The sequence below is a fragment of the Polypterus senegalus genome, chromosome 9, assembly GCF_016835505.1.
Source record: "Polypterus senegalus isolate Bchr_013 chromosome 9, ASM1683550v1, whole genome shotgun sequence".
In the NCBI taxonomy this organism is placed as follows: Eukaryota; Metazoa; Chordata; class Cladistia; order Polypteriformes; family Polypteridae; genus Polypterus; species Polypterus senegalus.
In genome coordinates this window covers 126,042,032-126,061,593 of record NC_053162.1, presented here as the reverse complement: position 1 = coordinate 126,061,593, position 19,562 = coordinate 126,042,032, and the positions used below count along the sequence as shown (strand labels likewise).

General features: G+C 36.8%; 1 protein-coding gene across 2 annotated transcripts in view; it reads right to left on the bottom strand.

The window, feature by feature from the left end:
- Window positions 1-887: 887 nt before the first annotated feature.
- Window positions 888-19,562, bottom strand: part of LOC120535737 (complement C1s subcomponent-like) — a 36,375-nt gene continuing 17,700 nt past the window's right edge. For both annotated transcript variants that reach the window (XM_039763764.1, XM_039763765.1), the window contains 4 exons: window positions 13,147-13,225; window positions 10,803-10,940; window positions 7,825-7,899; window positions 888-1,723 (listed from right to left, as the gene is read on the bottom strand). In XM_039763764.1, coding sequence (XP_039619698.1) covers window positions 984-1,723; window positions 7,825-7,899; window positions 10,803-10,940; window positions 13,147-13,225 — 1,032 coding nt within the window. In that variant the 3' untranslated portion in view covers window positions 888-983. The remainder of the gene's footprint in view (window positions 1,724-7,824; window positions 7,900-10,802; window positions 10,941-13,146; window positions 13,226-19,562) is intronic.

The following is a 19,562-nucleotide window of genomic DNA, read 5'->3' as shown; positions in this document are numbered from 1 at the left end:
CTCCCTCACGGGGTTGTGTGCGTGCTGCTCCTGCGGCACGTGTGTGGGCGCACCTGCTGCACTAGGCCGTCAACAAAATATTTTAATTTGAAGAGTCCCCTCCTTGAAACAGGCAGGGAGTCCCATCTGGGATGCCATTCTGGTAAGCAGCCCGGACACAGACAGGCAGACATCGTTATAAATCACCCAACACACGCTTTATTTACAACTAGTATGTACAGTGCAGCACACAACCCCAAAACTCCCCCAAAGTCCAGGCCAATCCAAAATGATGCCTCTCTTCAGGCCGCCTCCTTTCCTCTCCTCCCGAGCTCTGTCCTTCTCCAATCCTGACTCAAACTACTGAATAGCTTTTATAATCACACGGATGTGCTCCAGGTACCTCCCGATAATCTTCCGCTTGCCACAATACACAAGCAGTAATGTTTGACTAGCCTGGGGGAATCAGCCTTGTGCCTGTGCTTTGAAACTGAGCTACATGGACAAATAAAAAACAATTGTTTCCCTATTGGAGGTCTGCTTGTTTTTAATTTGGATACTCATTATTCAATTATTACCAGTGTCTATAAACATTTATTTTATTTTTGCAGAATGTTCATTGTAAAAATATCCAAAGTCAGTTAACTTTTGCTCTCAGTATAAATTATGGTAGATGCAATAATCTGTACATTTCTGCTGTTGGTCATCTCTATATGTTAAGAACAAATACCGCATCCAATATGAATTTAAATAAAAATGCAATAACTCAGAACTGACTGTGTATCTTTTTAGTTCTGCCAATACTTTATCAAGGAATGTAAAATGTAATGTTGGTTAGAGAGCTGAATCTCTTCAGTTTCTGTATGTTATATGTAAATAAAGACAGGATTGTGGTTTATACATTGAAGTACAGTGTGAATAAGATGTTTTTATTTTTAATCATAAAATGAAATTCCATTAAATAGAAACATCTAAGAAGCCCAGCAATCAGACTATTTCCAATATTATCTAATGTTTTCGGTAGAGATGGTTTCTTCTATCCAATCCAGATAGTTCCCTACTTTCGTATACACACCATAAGCCCCACATTTAATTCCCCATGACACAATACCTTCAATATGAAATACATTCTTTTCATCCTGGACTGCGAAGGCTCCACCACTGTCACCACTGCAACTGTCAGCTCCATTCAACCCAGCACAAAACATATTGTCTGATAACACAAGTTTCTTCATTACTCTTTTGAGTTCTACATTTCTGCATTTATTCATTTCCTGCACTGAGATCATTGCATATAGAAGGCTATTAGGTAATTGATTTAACTCTCTAAGACCCCAACCTGAAATGAACCCCACTGTCCCAGTTTCCAACAAATCTGTTTCACTCCTTTTGGGAAGGCATATTGGGGATATTAGGGGTCCAAATGTTACCTTTTCCTTGAGTCTTACCAATGCTATGTCATTGTCAAAATTTGTATTTGTATAGTTAGGGTGAATAAGTTTCTTTGCCACATGTAGCTTCGAAGCGTTTGAATATTCATGAATATTTATTACACCAGCATAAATTTCATTAATGTCAGCTTCAACCACATGCGCAGCAGTGACCACCCACTGGTCTGAGATGAGTGCACCACCCCCTAAGGGGTTCAGAAATAACACCTGCCAGGGGAAGTTTCCCTCTTTTGCTTCCTTGCCTCCAAACACACGTTGAAACAATTCAAGAGGGTTTGAGGGTTTTCCACACACTGAAAAGACAGAAAGATATAAACCAATATTATTATAATTTCTTACAGATATCCTGATAAATGGATGAAGGAAAGTGCTTGTGTGCTTGATTGATATCTGGATGAATCTAACAGATTTTCAAAATAATAACTTTAAAGGTGAGACAGTTATATTTTATGAGGACAAAATGAGAAAAGTGAATCTATCTTACTAAGCGAAGCATGACATGCACAGCATGAAAATTAAACACAAAACTCATTGCATAAGTTTTCTTGAAACTTTAACTACTATAGAGTGTAAAGAAGTTGGAGTAAATTATGTGCTTACCCAAGTTTTACAGAATAATGATAAAAAGGAAAAAAAAAAAAAAAAAAGGAAAAACAAACCAAAAAAAATTCTACAAACTCAAAGTAAATGTTTGGATTTCAGAAGAGTACATATGGTAATATGGTACTATTAAGTAACATTAAATAAAATACTCTGATTTCAGATACTGTACATTCATTATTGGATTTCAGTAGATGCAACTAATTTAAGTAGAAACTCTTTAATGAAATGAGTTTTAAAACATTACTCTGTAATTGTAGTTGGATGAATAGTGTACTTTTGTACGATCATCAAACATGGAATGTACCTAATCGGCAACAGGCAGAAACTAGCCCACACAGAGCATACTCATTCTCACGCTTACACTCCACATAAATTCATCCTGATTCAGTTTATAGTTGCGTATCATGTCCTACATCTGTGTTTGGAAACCATAGTCCATTGAGGAAATCAATGCATATGCTTACAGAACTCGCAAACAGAAGACACCTCATCATGGATTTCAACCAGGGCCTGAGAGCTAACCTCTAAGTACTGTCAGGCAAATGTGATTAAGAGGCATCCTCAAAGCTCTGTACAGGTAAGCCATGCCACCCCAAGCAGGGAGGGTGTCCTCTTGGTAACTCAATCTCCTGTTTGCACCCACATTTCAGGGCAACTCCGAATGAAGCACAAGTGATGTCAATGCTTCAAAAACCAACCAGGACCGGAAAGAGAGCATCATTTCAATGAATAACCATGACTGAGAAGGACCTACTCAGGAGCACTTAATTCTTTTCTTGTTTTAGCACCATCAACAGTGGTTTAATTGATTACTTTTTTCCTCACATTCCTGGGATTAAATGTGGAACTGTGACTCAAGTCTGCTATTTATCACAATATATTATATGTACAATATTGTGAAAGATTAGCTACTCTAAATTAGCTACTACTAATTTTTTATAATTTTTGAAGTTACTATTTTTTTTCCTATATTTTTAGGAGTTTGCATGTTCTCCCCATGTCTGCATGGGTTTCCTCCGGGTGCTCCAGTTTCCTCCCACAGTCCAAAGACATGCAGGTTAGGTGCATTGGCAATCCTAAATTCTCCCTAGTGTGTGCTTGGTGTGTTTGTGTGTGTGTGTGCCCTGTGGTAGGCTGGTGCCCTGCCCGGGATTTGTTCCTGCTTTGCGCCCTGTGCTGGCTGGGATTGGCTCCAGCAGATCCCTGTAACCCAGTGTTAGGATATAGTGGGTTGGAAAATGACTGACTGACTGACTAATATTTTTAATTATTAATGTTGAAGATTTGGCCTCTGTCTTCCTCTATATGATGAGGAATGTTTGATCTATTTTACATAAGTCAAATTGTTTTAATTCTGGATGGGATTTATCTAAAACAATCAGAAAAAGTGAAAGAAGCAGGAGAGGGACTGAAAATTTATGTGAATAAGAATTATAATTAAAAGTAAAATTTATAAATGTGACATTCAAATACTGACTGGATTTGTTGATGTTACTGTCTAGAGAGATAGGTTACATCATCCTTTTTCAGTGCTTAAGAACTCAGCAACAGAAATAATTCACTCTGCTGCCAACAGTCATCTGACCCTAGAATGCTAGTGACTTCAACCAGGGAAACATCAGAAGAAACAAACTTCTATTATCATGTTCCTGGTGAACACAAGCTGGACCTGTTTTTCTCAAAATGCTAATGAATTTAAATGTATACATGTGGTCAGTGGGAGCACAGGGATTGGTATCACTCAGTGCAGCAGGGAGGTGATTGGTGATTTCAACACTCGATTGTTTCATCTACTGGGGGTTGATGGCATAGATGGCCTTGCTGATATAAGCTTGAAGCACCAAGCACACTAAAATTTTATAAACAGTTATTTTAAATTTTTAATGATGTCACCTGATACAGCACCCATGTTGTCCCATACCCCCCATACCCACACCCCCTAGTGATGCCATTGACTGTGGTAGAACTGAACAGATCTGGCCACATGTTACTGCCACATATAAGCCTCTTACTGAGAGCAACACCTCTCTTATTGTCCAAACCAGAAGTTCTCATGCGTGTTCAGGGGTTGTAGTTTATTATAATATTTATGTTTCCTTGAGCTTCTGTAACAAAAGCTTTTCACTACAGTTTGAACTGAGTGCATAATTGTATGTGGCAAATACAATTTGATTTGTTTTGGTTTTGTTTGAAATAAGTGATTTATGAGAGAAACAAAACCTCTAGGGCCACTCTGGGTCTTCTTGAAATGGGTTAAAACCTGACCTGATTTATCTGATCCGCCACATCTCAATACTCTGCTTCAAAGGCTCACTTTATCTTTCATTTGTATTTTCTGCTGCCATTCTCTGACTCTTACCATTCTTCTGCTAATGGAGTGCTTGTGACCAGCTTTCCTTCCAACTATATGGTACATTATTTTGGAACTCTCATAAAGATAAAGTTTTAAGTGATTGCCTTTTCTTCCAACTCGGCACAAAACCATTGTTTTGGGTTAAGAAGCAGCCATATACTTGCTGAAATGACACCAAGCTAGGGTTCACTTATGTCTATATGGCGAACTCCATTCTTTCTTCTCTCTTAGATGAGCAGCACAAACCCAAACATTTATTAGAGAAATTCTGTTGTTGACTCTGAAGTTTCTAATGTGACCTTCCTATAAAGCTGGTGCCCTTATCTGGATCCTGACTTAGGCATTTCACACAAATATTAAACATACATGTCATGTTTTGGTTGGTGTCTTAGTAGTTAGGGCAACATTTCTGGTGAGTCTTAACTTGTTAGGCCCTTATTTTATTTCCCTATGTTGTGCAGAAGACTATCATGTTGCCAGCTTTGCTTTATATTATATATGTAACGTGCCTTTTCTCCAGCACCAGGTTGGATGTACAGCAGCATCAACAGCAAGAAATGCTGTCAACTAATGACACAGCTGGTAAAGAGATATTGGGATTAAAACAAACTTCATATTCTTGTCTATTTGAGAGCTAAGGTTCTGATACTTTCAAAGGCAGGAACAGAAGGAGATTAAGGAAGATTTCTTCTTCAAGATACATATTGGATAGCCTGAGTACAAATGAAACAAGGCTAGTTATGAATTTTACTTTCCAAGTTTGGAATTAAACTGAAAAACTTACTGTAGGTCTCCATGCCAAATGGTATATGCATTCTCCCTTATTTAATAACAGCACCTTGCTCCACAACTTTTCCTGTTTGGATACACCTCAGCATTGATATGATTGGCAACCTACTTACCATGGGTAAAGTTTGACATTTAGGCTCTGGGGGGCCAGACAAACCATAAAAAATATTTTTTTAGAGTCTCAGCTGTACTGCTGCATATTTACATTACATCCATTTGTCAAATATGGTAAATTGTTTATAATATGGATTTACAATATCATGTAAGTCTCACTTATGTTAAAACATTTAAAGCTTCAGAAATACAAAAAAGTACACAATAATTTTTAAATGACAGAAAACTGACTTTTTTTTATTGTCTATGTATTTTAATTATGACACTTTCATTTTAACAAGTTAGAAGATGTATGCATAGGGTAACTTTCAGATGCAAAAGATTTCAAAGTTGGAGCATTTTCAGTTATTTATTTGCATCATCAAATAGAAAGACATAACTTTTTTGTTTTCTATTTTTTTCACAGAGGTATGTTCAGTGTGAGATAGAGATTTGTAAATCTGAAACAATGAACTAATCCGCATTTACATTTTCTATATGTTTTAAAAATAGGTTACATGTAAGAGGGAATTGCTTTGGGCAGGACACAGTTTAGTATTAATTGATCCATCCATCCTCTAAACTTGCTTATACTGGGTAGGAGGCAACTCTAGCCTATCCCAACAAACAACAGATTCAAGCAGGAACATCCCCTAGACAGGATGCCAGCCCATTGCAGGGTAAATGCCCACACAAACATACAAACCCCTATATACACACGCACACATACATATACATCGTGGAATGATTTAGCATTGCCAATTCGCTTAACTTGTATGTCTTTAGACCGTGGGAGGAAACCAAAGCAAACCCACATGGACCCACATGCTTACAGCTTTAACCAATTTGTAAGGCCTGAGAACCTGGGATAGCTGGTAACTCTGGCTTAGCAGAACTCTCATCTGTTGAACAAAGACTTGAACTATTCTCATTAACTTCATTTTAATAAATCAGCATCTTCAAAATACAATAACTGTTCATATAATTCCACATGATTTCATACTTCTCAGTCATTTTCAGATTTGCTCTAGATTCAGCAATGCAACCACAACTTCCACCTGCTCTCTTCCAGCTTTTAGCTGTGCTACTTCAAGTTTGCCTCGTTTTCAAAGCTGCAGAGCAAGCAACTAGCACTGAAATACTTAAGTCTTCCTTTCGGTGCTCTCAGAAGCTTGATTACAGGGATTAAACACTTACTATAAGAGCATATCACTGAGCCAGCTTCAGAAAGGCCATTTTTATTTCACTAAATTGATTTACAAGCAATACATTTATTGTACACAAGCAAGCTAGACAGGATGTTATGAGAAACCAGGCCAACTTCCTTAACTATTCCTTACTATCAAGTGTAGAAACTTTACTTCTGATTGCAGCCAAAGATATAGGTCATATGTCCAAACTATACCAATGCTTTCATAAGAAAACTGCTGTAAATAATCTGAAATATTGCTAGAGCAGGACAAGTTACATTTTCAAACAGTAAATTGAAGACAGCCCCTAAAAAATTGCAGTTTCCTCAGTTTGTATAAAACATGGTCTTAACTCAAAATTGTACACTGCTCATATCTTCTTTTGACTTTACCTGTGTAAAATAAATAAGGCTCAAAAAATATTTTTCTTTCATAATAGATGCTTGAAAGATCATACTCTTTTTGTTCTTCAGATTTGACATGCTGTTTTTGTGTAGTGCCTATTCAAGTCTCAAGCCTTGACACTGCATACTACTTTTTCTGTGGTTCCTTCAATACAGCTAGCTGAGGCCTGACTAAAGATTCAAGCTCAAAAACCATACCCCTTAAGTCCCCTCCTGGCTTTCATGATCATACTGTACTGTAACTTTTTTTCAGAACTTTTTGGGCCTGCAAGTGTCAAAATTATGTATATAAACTTTCTCTGGCTGAAACAGCTTTAGAGATCAACCTGGGTAGTAAAAAAATGACAAAGCCCTGTATAGGTGTCTTTTTAATACAATATATAAAGCAGCTAACGTAAGCACATTGTCTTGGAGCAGGATATATATTTTGTGCTAGAAAGATAATTGATAAGAAGTCCATAAAAATTAAAATCCACCTACAGAGTCATTAAAAATTAGCCTACAACAAACTTTTGAACAAAGGCAAAAAGGATGCAAAACATCAACAGTAAGTTCAAGTCCACATACGAGTGCATGACAAAAAAATATTAACATTATGTTGGGGAAAAAACTCAGTTGAACACAAGAAATGAGAAGAAACCCAGGTTAATGTGTTCATTGAAACTGACATGTCTACAAAGCTATGAGACATGCCAAGCTTCAGAAAATGTAGTAATTCTCTCCACCTCAAATTTAGCATGACGTGCTGAGTTAGTAAATGTCATAGTGGGAATGCACATTATGTTTTGGATAACTTAGCACATTATATAAATGAAGCACCAAAGTGTGTTGTTACTCTTCACTTAAATCACTTGAATTGTCAAAACTATATGAATAAAAAAACTAATATCAAAATACATGTTTACTTTAAAAGTCTAAGATGATTCTGTTCATAATATTATAATCAAAAGTGTTAGGATTACCTGCATTACATTCTGGTATCTTCATTTCACCTTTATTGTTTCTCCAAATACCATCAGCTCCACAAGAGAAATTAACTGAAATTATGTAGAGAAGCATTAGTAAACGGAACATTTATAGGTCATCTAAAAAAAGAGCTCTATGTAAACTTTCTTTAGGTTTTAGCCTTCCAGTAATCATTAAAATATTTACCAAAAGTACTGGTGTTTCTTTTTAATAAACTTAACATTTACCGTATTTTTTTAAGTAACACACTTGTTTGTTATGATTTTGAAGTCTTTCACTTTTTACTTTTTCCCTATTTTTATTTCATCCCTTGACTTTATAAGAAAATTCAGTTTGGCTTTTGTGAATGTTTTTCTACTGTACCCTGATGAAGGAAATACCACACTCATGTTTTTTTTTTTTATTTGAGTAACTACTTCAACATAATGGCAGTAATTCCTTATGGGTGGCATTCTCTGTATTTTTTGGTTTACTGTTGTTTCACAATGTCATGGATTTCTTTTAAAAAAATGTACCAAAGACATTTCTAAGCTTATATAGACTGTGGCGGACGGCCAGGACCCATTCCTGGCCGGGTCCCCTGTTCAACACTGGATCCGGGGGAGCAGCCATGGGATGTACTCTATGTCCCACTGAACACTTGGTGGCAGCCCCCCTGGGTTGCATCAGGGCCCATAGCATGGAACACTGGAGCTCATTCTGGTTGGGTTCTGTGGCCACTGCCAGGGGGAGCTGCAAGGCTTCCTGAGCTAGTATGGGCAGCAATGCAGCCACACCTGGAAGTGCAGTCTAATTGAGGTTAATTACCACCTGAAGGACTTCCAGGTGGAGTATAAAGGGAGCCTGCAGCCACTACTCAAGGCGCCAGAGTCGGGTGGAGTACGAGTACGATGACGACAACGACAATGATGACGACGACACTGCTGCCCTGGGAGGAAGTATTGGGTGAATTGTGTTTGGGGACTGTGTAGGGCTGTTCAGAAGAAAATAAAGACTTTTTGTCTATTTAGCCCGTGCCTCTGGTGTCAGTTTGTGTCGGGTCAGCGCCAATATAGCGCCTTTATCACAAGAAAGATAACAAATGAAAGCTAGAGAACTGCTAGTCATTCAAATTGACTGTAAAAAGAAATAAGATACTTAAGGCAAACAATTTATCACATAATGTGAGGCTGCAAGAAATCCTTTGTTCTATAACAGCAATATGAGTTTCTTTAATTCCCCATTAATACACTGGATGGCTTGTTGAATAACTGAGTCGCTGATACAGGATGTAAGCCGGGAAGTACCAGTTTTTGTCTTTGTACCTCTTTTTACAGCTATTCATGATGAAATGTTTGAAACTCCATAAATTGTACATGTTAAGTTGGGTTAACTGTAATATACAAGCAACATTTCATGAACATCAATCATCTATTTTGCAGTAATGCACAATTTTTATGTTGGTCCTCCCATCACTGCACCCAAACCAGCTGCTGATAGCATGGTTTTGGTTTGGCCGTCCCCAAGTCCTGGCATTACAACTCCATTTCTCAGTGGAACTTCTGAAAGTCCTCAAAGTGTAGATTTTAACTTGCCTTGACAGTAATATGCAAATTATTTCATAAATTTCAACTCGGCCATTTTAGAATGATACATGCACTAACCCCATTAAAACTACCCTTCCCAATTAAATATTTGAAACTCCATGTTGCCTGGAATTTAGGTTGGTTTAATTTTATTATATATGAAAAATTTCTGTAAGATCTACTCAGCCATTTTTGAATAATGAGCTATTGTTGACGTTTCTAAAATGCCTTTATTTTAAGGTGGACCAATGGCAAACTAAATGCATTTTTTTAAATTGGATCAGCCATTTTTGCATGATTGGTGAAAAAACAGACAAAATGTGAGCTAAGTGTTGAAATGAAGTACTTAGTTTGAAAAATGGATAAATAACATCAAACAAATCCAAAAATGTAAAAGATACCATGTATTATTATGATTAATAATAATAATAAACAATCATGCATTATGGTTTTATTAAAGACATCATTTTTGTTATACTGTCTGGCATTTTTTGAGTTGGTTGACTTCATACAGTAATTTATACAACATGATTTAGACAATGAAGAAGAAGTAAACATTCCAGATGGTAGTTTGAGCATGAGTTTAAATCCTAGTTTGGAATAATAATTTTTTTTTGTATTTTGGCAGGACCATATATTTAAAGCATTTTTAATCATGTCTGAATTGTTTAATTTGTAATTTTAAACCGTGGACCAGAGGGGTAAATCAAGGAAACAACATTATGGAGGGCACTGTATGTTTCTTGCTTATGTAACATCCTGGTACTTCTTAAAAATATTATGCAGATGGCACCACATCTCAATATGCTGTTGATGTGCTCAATGATGCACTGGTCAAAATCTTAGGCTAACTCTTTTCTATACAGCTCTTCTCTCATTTTTCTACTCCAAAAAGACAGTTTTATTCCTTCTACTTTTTATTCTGCCTGGTCAAGATGCCATCCCCTTTTTACCCTTAATGCCAGTCTTCTGGATATTGCTTTCATTGGGTCCCCACGAACCAAATCCACACTGCCCACAAGCTTTCATTTGCATAACTAGCAAGTCCCCACATAGGCATTTTCTTTCTGGCACAGACTATGAATATGGATGGCAAAACACCCTTCCTGGATGACTATGTTAAACTGGGAAAGTAAAACAAAATACAGGTAATGCCGTATGCCAGTCTCTTTGAGCACTTCTCATAATTAATTGCCTCTTCCTTTATCTAATGGGGTCATGCTCTCTAGCCCCACATTTATATTGATTTCTTATACTATTTTGATTTTTGCAGGCCAACTGTTTACACTTTTTGTCAGAGCTGGCCATTCAATAAAACATATGTAACTTAATGGAATCTAGACTGGAGTTCAAAGCTTAAATAAATGCACGCCAGAAAAACAGGACAATGAGAAAAATATATAAATTACCATAGCTAGTAGAGTTCAGGCTGTAAAATGGCTGGGTACAGTTGTACTGAATAATGGATTGGAAAGTGGTGACATTCTGATCGGTGATAAAAATGAAGTAACCATTACTTGGCAAAGTTGGAACACCACAGGAAACCACTTTAGCACCAAAAGAAAAAAAAAGAGACATGCAATTAATTTTTTTGCCAGTAATGGTTCATTGTAGTAAATAAAATCAAAGTAGTTTATTATCTGAAGTAAAACACTTTTAGTTACATAACAAATATGCCTGCAGTGAAAGAAAAAAAAGATGAACTGGTGCTTAGCTTAACACAACATACTGTATACGAGTATTAATGAATAGTACATTATTTTTTGCAATTAAAATTAACCAGATATATAAATTAGAAATTACTTGTACTTTTCTTTGTTTGTTCTTGAAGAGCAAGGAAGAGATTTAGTGTGAGACAGGTAATAAACTCCCAAAACTTTTGGTTTATTAAGAAACATTTATAAATGAACTCCTCCATCAGTCCTAGTTGCATTATGCACTTTGGCTCCATCTACTGTTCACATCTTCATATTGATTATCTGTTCATAACAGCTTTGTTTAAAGTTTACATTCACCATATTCTATTGTACATTACTGATAATATGCAGGAGGGGTTTTCAACCTTTATTGTGACATCCTACCCCCATGAACTGAAATGTTTTGAAGTACTTCTATTTATTTTTGTGCTTTCTTATTTAAACATGATATTTCTTTATACAACCTTCCAAAGATATTGTATTTGGGAGGTTTAACAAGGTATGATAGATAGTTTTTGCATGTATGAGTCTTTAAATTTTTCTTATGTAGATGTAATTTATGTAATAAAATATTTTTTAATGTGTGAACAATAGTATGGTTTAATTTGGAGTAAAATTCCTACACTTATAAAAATACACAATTCAGAGTGTGAAGTTCATGTGTGGCCAGTGTAGGATTTATAAACAATGGTGTGATCATTGTAGGCAAACTGTTTTATTTTAGCATGTGCACACATTATATTTATTAACCTACAGTGTCCATCTATTAACTGAAAAATAAACCCAGCTTAAAGTGAATACTATAAAAAATGAATGTTATTGCCAAGTAATTTCATGAATGGTAAAATAATTCAGGCTATTTTTCTTTACATAGACTCCTTAAAGGTGCTTTTATAACTGCACACTTTTCAAATTTGGTTTGTTAGAAAATCACTTTGGTTAATAACACAGAAGAAAAATATTTATGGGACAAATCAATTAACTCAAATGTCACATACTCCTGATGCTTTCATTTTCCAAAACTTTCCAAGATCTTCATTTTTTAGATTTGTCCCAACATTAAGGCTACCTTTGTGCATAACACTTATGCTGGCTTCCTCATTCAAATGCACAGTACTATATATTAAAACCAATGCAGCTGACAGCTGGTTGATCACAAGTATGAATCAGGCAGTTCTATAAACTGATCAAAGTGTTAGTAATGAAAGCTTTTTGTTCTGAAAATAAGCTGTATTTTTATGTTTCTTAAGATGTAATTGCAACTTCGTCATCTTACTTCTCTCACTGTCTCTCCATGTCTGCTCCACTTGCTGCTCACAAAATTTTTTTGTGTTCCCTCACATACCCCTTACTAACTCACCATAACCTACCAGAGGTATTCATACTATAGTTTGAGAACCAGTCATATATAGCATATCTACCATATAAATATTATGCATTTTATATTATTCTTTCATTTGAAAAATTGATCATGGGATAATTGAAAACTAATTATTATATAAAATTATTAGCCAGTATTATGTAGCCAATTACAATTGCACAAATGTATTTTGCAAACATTTAATAAATAGTATGAAACGGTATACAGTAAAAACTAACCCTATACTTTTATACAGTCTTTGAAATTAGTGTCTAGGTAACAATAATAATGCTAATATTAGATAATACTAATTACAGACCATTGGAGTGGTGCTGTGGGAGCTCTGAGTTAAACGCATATAACCAAGAAAGTCTGAGTATCAGTTTTTAATAAAGACATTGACTGCCTTGAGCAGTTTATAGTGAGTGGAGATAATTGAATGTAACAGTAAATCCAGCAAGTGGTTATTTTTTAATCAATAAGATGGCTCTCAGAACAGAAGAAGTACACAGTATCAAGAGGTGCTGACTCAATGATGAAGCAACCCAATAGATGATTCTCCCAGGAGTGGTATTAGCACTCTCCAATAGGTATACTTCTCAAGGACTTAGAAGAAACCACAAGACACTCACATGCCTCCAAAAGGCAAGAAGTTCCTTCACAAATAAAATATGACTTAATAAATAAATGTCTTACATGAGCAATGAAATCCACCATGTCTCCACTTTCCTGGTGTTTCACATACTGCCCAGAATTCAGAGACTGTAAAGGTATTCTGCAGGAGGAAGTGATGAATTGAGTATGGTAGTAGTAAATTTATGTGAATAATCCAAATAATCAAAAAATCAGCTCCAACCATAGCCCTGCTATTATTCCAAGATTGTGTAGAGATCTTCTGAAATGTCAATGCAATTCATATTGTTTTACATATTAATATATTCGTGAACTGGCTTAAAAATAATGACATGATATTAATGGCATATATAATAATCACCAATGCTGTTGAAACTCAAAACATCCTATTTTCTACTCTTAACAAAACCCAAGTCATTATACATGCAATCTTCTAAAAGGGAAAACTTTTCCTGTCGTTATGTTCAGAAAGAGAAAAATGTCAAACAGAACACACATAAATGGTGCCCTTATTCAATTATTAAAAACTAGACATTAAGCCCGTTACAATAACGGGCACTAGAACAGTAGTGCATAAACATTAGTAGGACCAGTCTATATTAAATGGCAAGGGACGTTGACCTCATTCTGTTTTTTGTCTTAATTTTTTTTTGTCAAAAATATTTTTGCAAGAAGCCTAAAGTAAAATAATAATAAAAGTAAAATAGAAACGTATATGACAATACAGTAAGTATAATTAATATTACCTTAGTGTAAAACTTTGTAATAATCTGTAATACACAATATCTGAAGAAGATATTTAGGAAAAAATTTCTATTTTTTTACCTCATGAAATTTTTCTATAAAATTTCATTACAGACAACATTTCTTGTAAATATTCTTTCTGAGTTTGGCAAGAGGTTGCCTTGTTCAGGACCATCTACAACCTTGACAACAACATCTGGAAAACTTCTAACTCTTGATAATACAACATATAACTGACCATGGCTGAATACTGGTTCTGGCAAGTAAATGCCAACTTTTTGTAAGGTTTGCTCTTCTGAGTCTTTCTCTTTTAGCGTTTTTCTGACGCTCATTTTCTTTTTCTTCAATCGATCTATTTGCTCGTATTTTTCTTTGTCTTTCAGCCTTTCTTTTGTTGATGTTTACTTGTTGAGCTGACCGTTCTTCCAGGAGATTTTGCTTATATAGGATTTGATTGTCTGTGTCTTTTGTCCTACTTGACGTGTGCTTTTTTATTTTGGGTGGCATGTTGTTAGTAGATATGTCCATAATATTTTCTCATACAGTAATACTGGCTTGTATGTGGCTGTAATATGCGTCAGTGTATTGTGTGCCTTTAAATTTCTCTCCTAGTAATACTGGTTTGTAGTTCCGTAAAATGCCTGTAATTTTCTCTGACAGTAATACTGGCTTTGATGTCCGTAATAGGCCTATGACTTTAATTTTCTGTCACAACAGTGGGCAATCAGCAGAGTGTCTCCAGCAACTGATGTAATGCGTTGCGTGCAGTTGATAATTGTGACTGTGTCGTCTCCCCAGCAAGTACTGTGCAGTACCCCAGCAAGTATTTTAATCTGTGCTGGCGTGTAGCTGATTATTTTATGTGTGGCATCTCCCCAGCAACGGATTTTGCCGCGACTACCTAATCAGCACTCTCCCCAGCAATTATATCTTTTATTTGCTTATCATGCGCTGCCACGGAAAGGCCATTTACTGTGTGCCCAGCTTAACATGTATTACAGAATTAAAAGCTAAGCTATAATCAATAAACAGCAATCGGGCATAGCTGGCAGGAAAAGCACAAAATATGGAAAGGTAGAGCAGCGAGCGGAAGCACAGCACAGAGCGGAGTAGCGAGCAGAAGCACAGCACAGAGCGGTGGCGTCTCCCACAGGCACATAGCCCTTCACAAACACCTGGTAAGTTCAACTGCAGTAAAGCCGACAGCTGACCAGGAGAAATAACCGGCAGTGAGAAATTTAAAGCCGACAGTCTCCTAGTGATTCAGCTGAACACGGAAAGCGCCGAAGCACCTACAAAAACGGCGAAGATGGCATCAACACTAAACGTAAGTTCTACCTGCTCTCTGCCCGTTGAGGACACGTTAATATGCTTTGTGTCCTGCAGCATTTACAGCTCAGGTTTTCCGGCTGACAGTGTAGACAGCTTCACCTGCCAAAAGTGTTTAGTTAATTCAGAGTTGGTCAGGAAAATACGCGAATTGGAGGACAGTGTTAGGAACCTGATAGCAATTAGGCAAACCGAAAATTGGATCGACACAGTTTGTTTAGACAACTCGGCTACTTCTGATTTGGATTCAGTCTCTCCAGGTCCCACTGCAGTCAGTGCATGGCCGAAGTCAGCAGCACCAATTCAACACAGGGCGAGTGGGTAACAGTAAGACGGGAGTCTAAGAAGCCAAAGCACCCAGGTCACCAATTTGGACCCAGAACAGATTCTCAGCATGCACCTGTGGAAACTGAGAATAAGAAAGTGCTCATAATTGGCAATTCCATAGTGCGGAATGTTAGAATTCCAAACTATGTTAAACCAGCAGTTAATGTTAAATGCCTTGCAGGGGCCAAGATTTCTGGCATAGAGGCCGCATTGGACCGTGTCGCTGACAATGAAGTATCTACCTTATTGCTGCATGTCGGCACTAATGATATTTATTTACAGCAATCTGAGGTATTAAAGCGGAACTTCATCTCTCTATGCACCAAAGCTAAAAGAAAATGTCGAATTTAATTGTATCTGGTCCCTTACCAAGATTATATAGAGGGATGTGATTTATAGCAGATTGCATTCCCTTCACTGCTGGCTAGAAACCTGGTGTGCAAATAAAAGCATAGCGTTTGTGAACAATTGGGATGATTTTTGGGAAAGGCCTGGATTTTTCAAAGAGATGGTCTTCATCCTAACTGGAGGGGATCTTATGTATTATCCCAAAATATGGCAGCAAAACTGCCTGGTTGACTGATTAGAGCACCATCCAGGTCAGTCATGTGATCTTAAATCACAGGCTGTTGTTTATCCCACCTGTTACTATCCTGAAGCTGTTACCCAAAATCCCTGTTGTGGGGCATCCAGTAAATTTAGTCTTGATACAAACCTTAAATTAATTGATAACCAAAAAATAAGGTGTATAATTAGACCAAGGGATAAAACCAGACCCTCCACCAGGGGCATCTGTAATAGAAATTTATTTCAAATTAAAACAAAAATATATCACCAGTTCAGAAAGAACATGCAGTTTTAAATGCTGCTTATTGAACATTCGCTCTCTTGGCACTAAAGCTGTTTTGGTAAATGATATATTAAGTACAAAATCTGATCTTTGTCTTCTCACTGTAACCTGGCTTAGTAAATGTGACACTGTTCCCCTAGCTGAGGCGTCACCAGATGGATACTCGTTCCTTCATAAGTCTAGAGATTCTGGTCGAGGAGGAGGCCTTGGAATAATTCATTGTAACAAAATGCAAATCACTTCTAAAAATCTAGGCAACTTTACATCCTTTGAGGCATTCATTTTAAATGTTAAAACAGATTTAAACACAATTATAGTGCTAGTCTACAGACCACCAGGGCCATATTAATTGTTCATAACTGAATTTAGCAACCTTCTGTCTGATTTGGCTATTAATTATGAACACATAGTACTGATGGGGGGTTTTAATATACACATTGATGTGGAAACTGACACCTTTAACAAATGTTTTACTTATTTGTTAAATTCAGTAGGATTTTGTCAGATTGTCAAAGGTCCAACTCATAGGCAAAGCCCTCACTGACTGACTGACTGACTCACTCACTCACTGATTGACTCATCACTAATTCTCCAACTTTCCGTGTAGGTAGAAGGCTGAAATTAGGCAGGCTCATTCCTTACAGCTTACTTATAAAAGTTAGGCAGGTTTCATTTCGAAATTCTATGCGTAACGGTCATAACTGGAACCTACTTATGTACATATATACAGCCATAGCCTGCAGCTCGGTCGCTGTGTGAGGTGGAGTTGCATCCCTTATTGTCATGCCTCCCACGTAATTGAGTGCCTGCCCATATAAGGCCGTCCGTCAGCGGCAATCCAATAGAAACTCTCTGCTGCTAAATATTTGCGGGTGAAGGACTGTGCTTATGCAAACTAAGATGAGATGGTCAGGGTGGTGTTTGGCACAAACTCAGCAAAAGTGCGAGAGAAACTTTTAAGTGCCGGGTCTTAGCTAACATTAAATAAAGCCGTGGACATCGCACGAGATAGCACAAGCACAGCTGAGAACCTTCGACTCATGTACTCTAAGCTGCTCACGTGAACTGACTGTGAACGCAGTACGCAGAGAACAAGGAAGAGCTCCAAAGAGCTCTGAAAAAAAAAAAATTACACAATTGAGAAGGCAGCAAAAGAATATGAAGCGAGTGACGCATACAAGCATATTCATAAGTGCAGCTACTGCGGAAACAAAGCACGGTGTAAACCGTAAGTTTAAATTAAGTTTATAGACACGCTGCCGCTGGCATTTGTCATGCCTACGGCAAATACGATATTTGCGAGATACAAATTTAATGAGAAAACGTGGGGTATAAACGAGACTGTGGATCACTTTGTAACGGATTTAAAATTGCTGTAACGGAGTTAAACTTGCTGGTGAAAGACTGTGCTTATGCAAACAAATAGGAAAGCAAGGTGTAAAGCTTAACTTTAAATTAAGTTCATAGACACGCTGCCGCTGGCGTTTGTCATGCCTAAGACAAATACGATACTCGCGAGATACAGGTTTACTGAAAGGGTATAAACGAGACTTTTGATCACTTTGTAACTGAGTTAACATTGCTGGTGAAGGACTGTGCCTATGCAAACGAAGATGAGATGGTCAGAGATAGAATAGTGTTTGGCACAAACTCAGTGAAAGTGCGAGAGAAACTTTTAAGTGCCTGGTCTGAGCTAACATTAAATAATTGCTGGTGAAGGACTGTGCTTATGCAAACGAATAGAAAGCAAATGTTATGTTACTTTTAAAATATTTCCTTTCTTTTTCATAACTTCTTTAACACACTTCTTCTCCACTGCGAACCACGGGTATTTTGCTAATAACTTAAAAAGTTGAAATTCAAAATTTAAATATTAAATGAATTTATTTCCGATCACTACTTAATTACATTTGATTTAGTTCTGCCCTTGCCAACGCACTCACAGATTAAAACAAAGACAGTGCGACTTCGAGATTGTAATTCTGCTTCCAAATTTGTGGATACTTTGAGTAAGTCGAGTGTAATTGTGGAAAACTATTTCGATCAGTTAACATCAAATGTAAGCCTGGAAAACAATTTAGATCAGCTAACATCACATTATAATGTGATTTCTCTCTAAAATACTAGAAAAAGTAGTCGCCAATCAGCTTCAGTCACAGCTTACGCATTACAATTTATTTGAGAAATTCCAGTCTGGTTTCCTCACTGGTCATAGTACAGAAACGGCACTAACGCGGGTTGTAAACGACATTCTGATATCCTCTGATGAAGGAAACTACACTGTAATTATGTTGTTAGACTTAAGTGCAGCATTTGACACCATTGACCATTCTATTTTACTACACAGGCTAGAAAATGATATTGGGCTTACAGGAACCGTGCTCGCTTGGTTTATTTATTAAATTGATTCCAGTATGTACAGAAATGTGCTGACAGTACTCCATCATTATACACAGAAGTTCAGTATGGTGTCCCGAGGGCTCAGTACTGGGACCTTTACTGTTTTCACTTTATATGCTTCCACTGGGATCTCTCATTAGAAAACATAATGTTAATTTTCACTCGTATGCAGATGACACCCAGTTATACCTTTCATTTAGATCAAATGAAGTTTCTCCGATGTCTTTAATTAGTTGTGTTAATGAATTAAAGGACTGGATGGATGTCTTTAAATACGGAGATGTTAATTGTTGGAGGGAATGAAGTTGATCACAACAATATTCTGTCATCATTTCTCAGTTGGAATCACCATTCATTTTACTGAATCAGCCCAAAATCTCGGAGTTCTCTTTGACTCTAGCATGTCATTTAAAGCACATATTACAAAGTTGTCCAAATCATGTTTCTTCCATCTTAAACATGTTAGGAAATTAAGGAGCTTTCTAAATAAACAGGACTCTGAGAAATGAATTCATGCATTTATTTCTAGTAGGATTGACTACTGCAATGCGGTGTTCACTGGATGTTCAAACTGTTCTTTATACAACCTCTAGTTAATCCAAAATGCTGCTGCAAGAATTATCACAAGAACAAGAAAGTACGAACACATAACTCCAGTTCTTAAATCCTTACACTGGCTCCCGGTTAAGTTTAGGGCAGATTTCAAAACCCTCCTTTTAACATATAAAGCATTAAAAGGCCAAGGTCCGGCTTACTTGTCTGAACTTATTATGACTTACAAACCGGTCTGCTTAGGATTCCAAGGATTAATAAAATAAGGTTGAGCTTT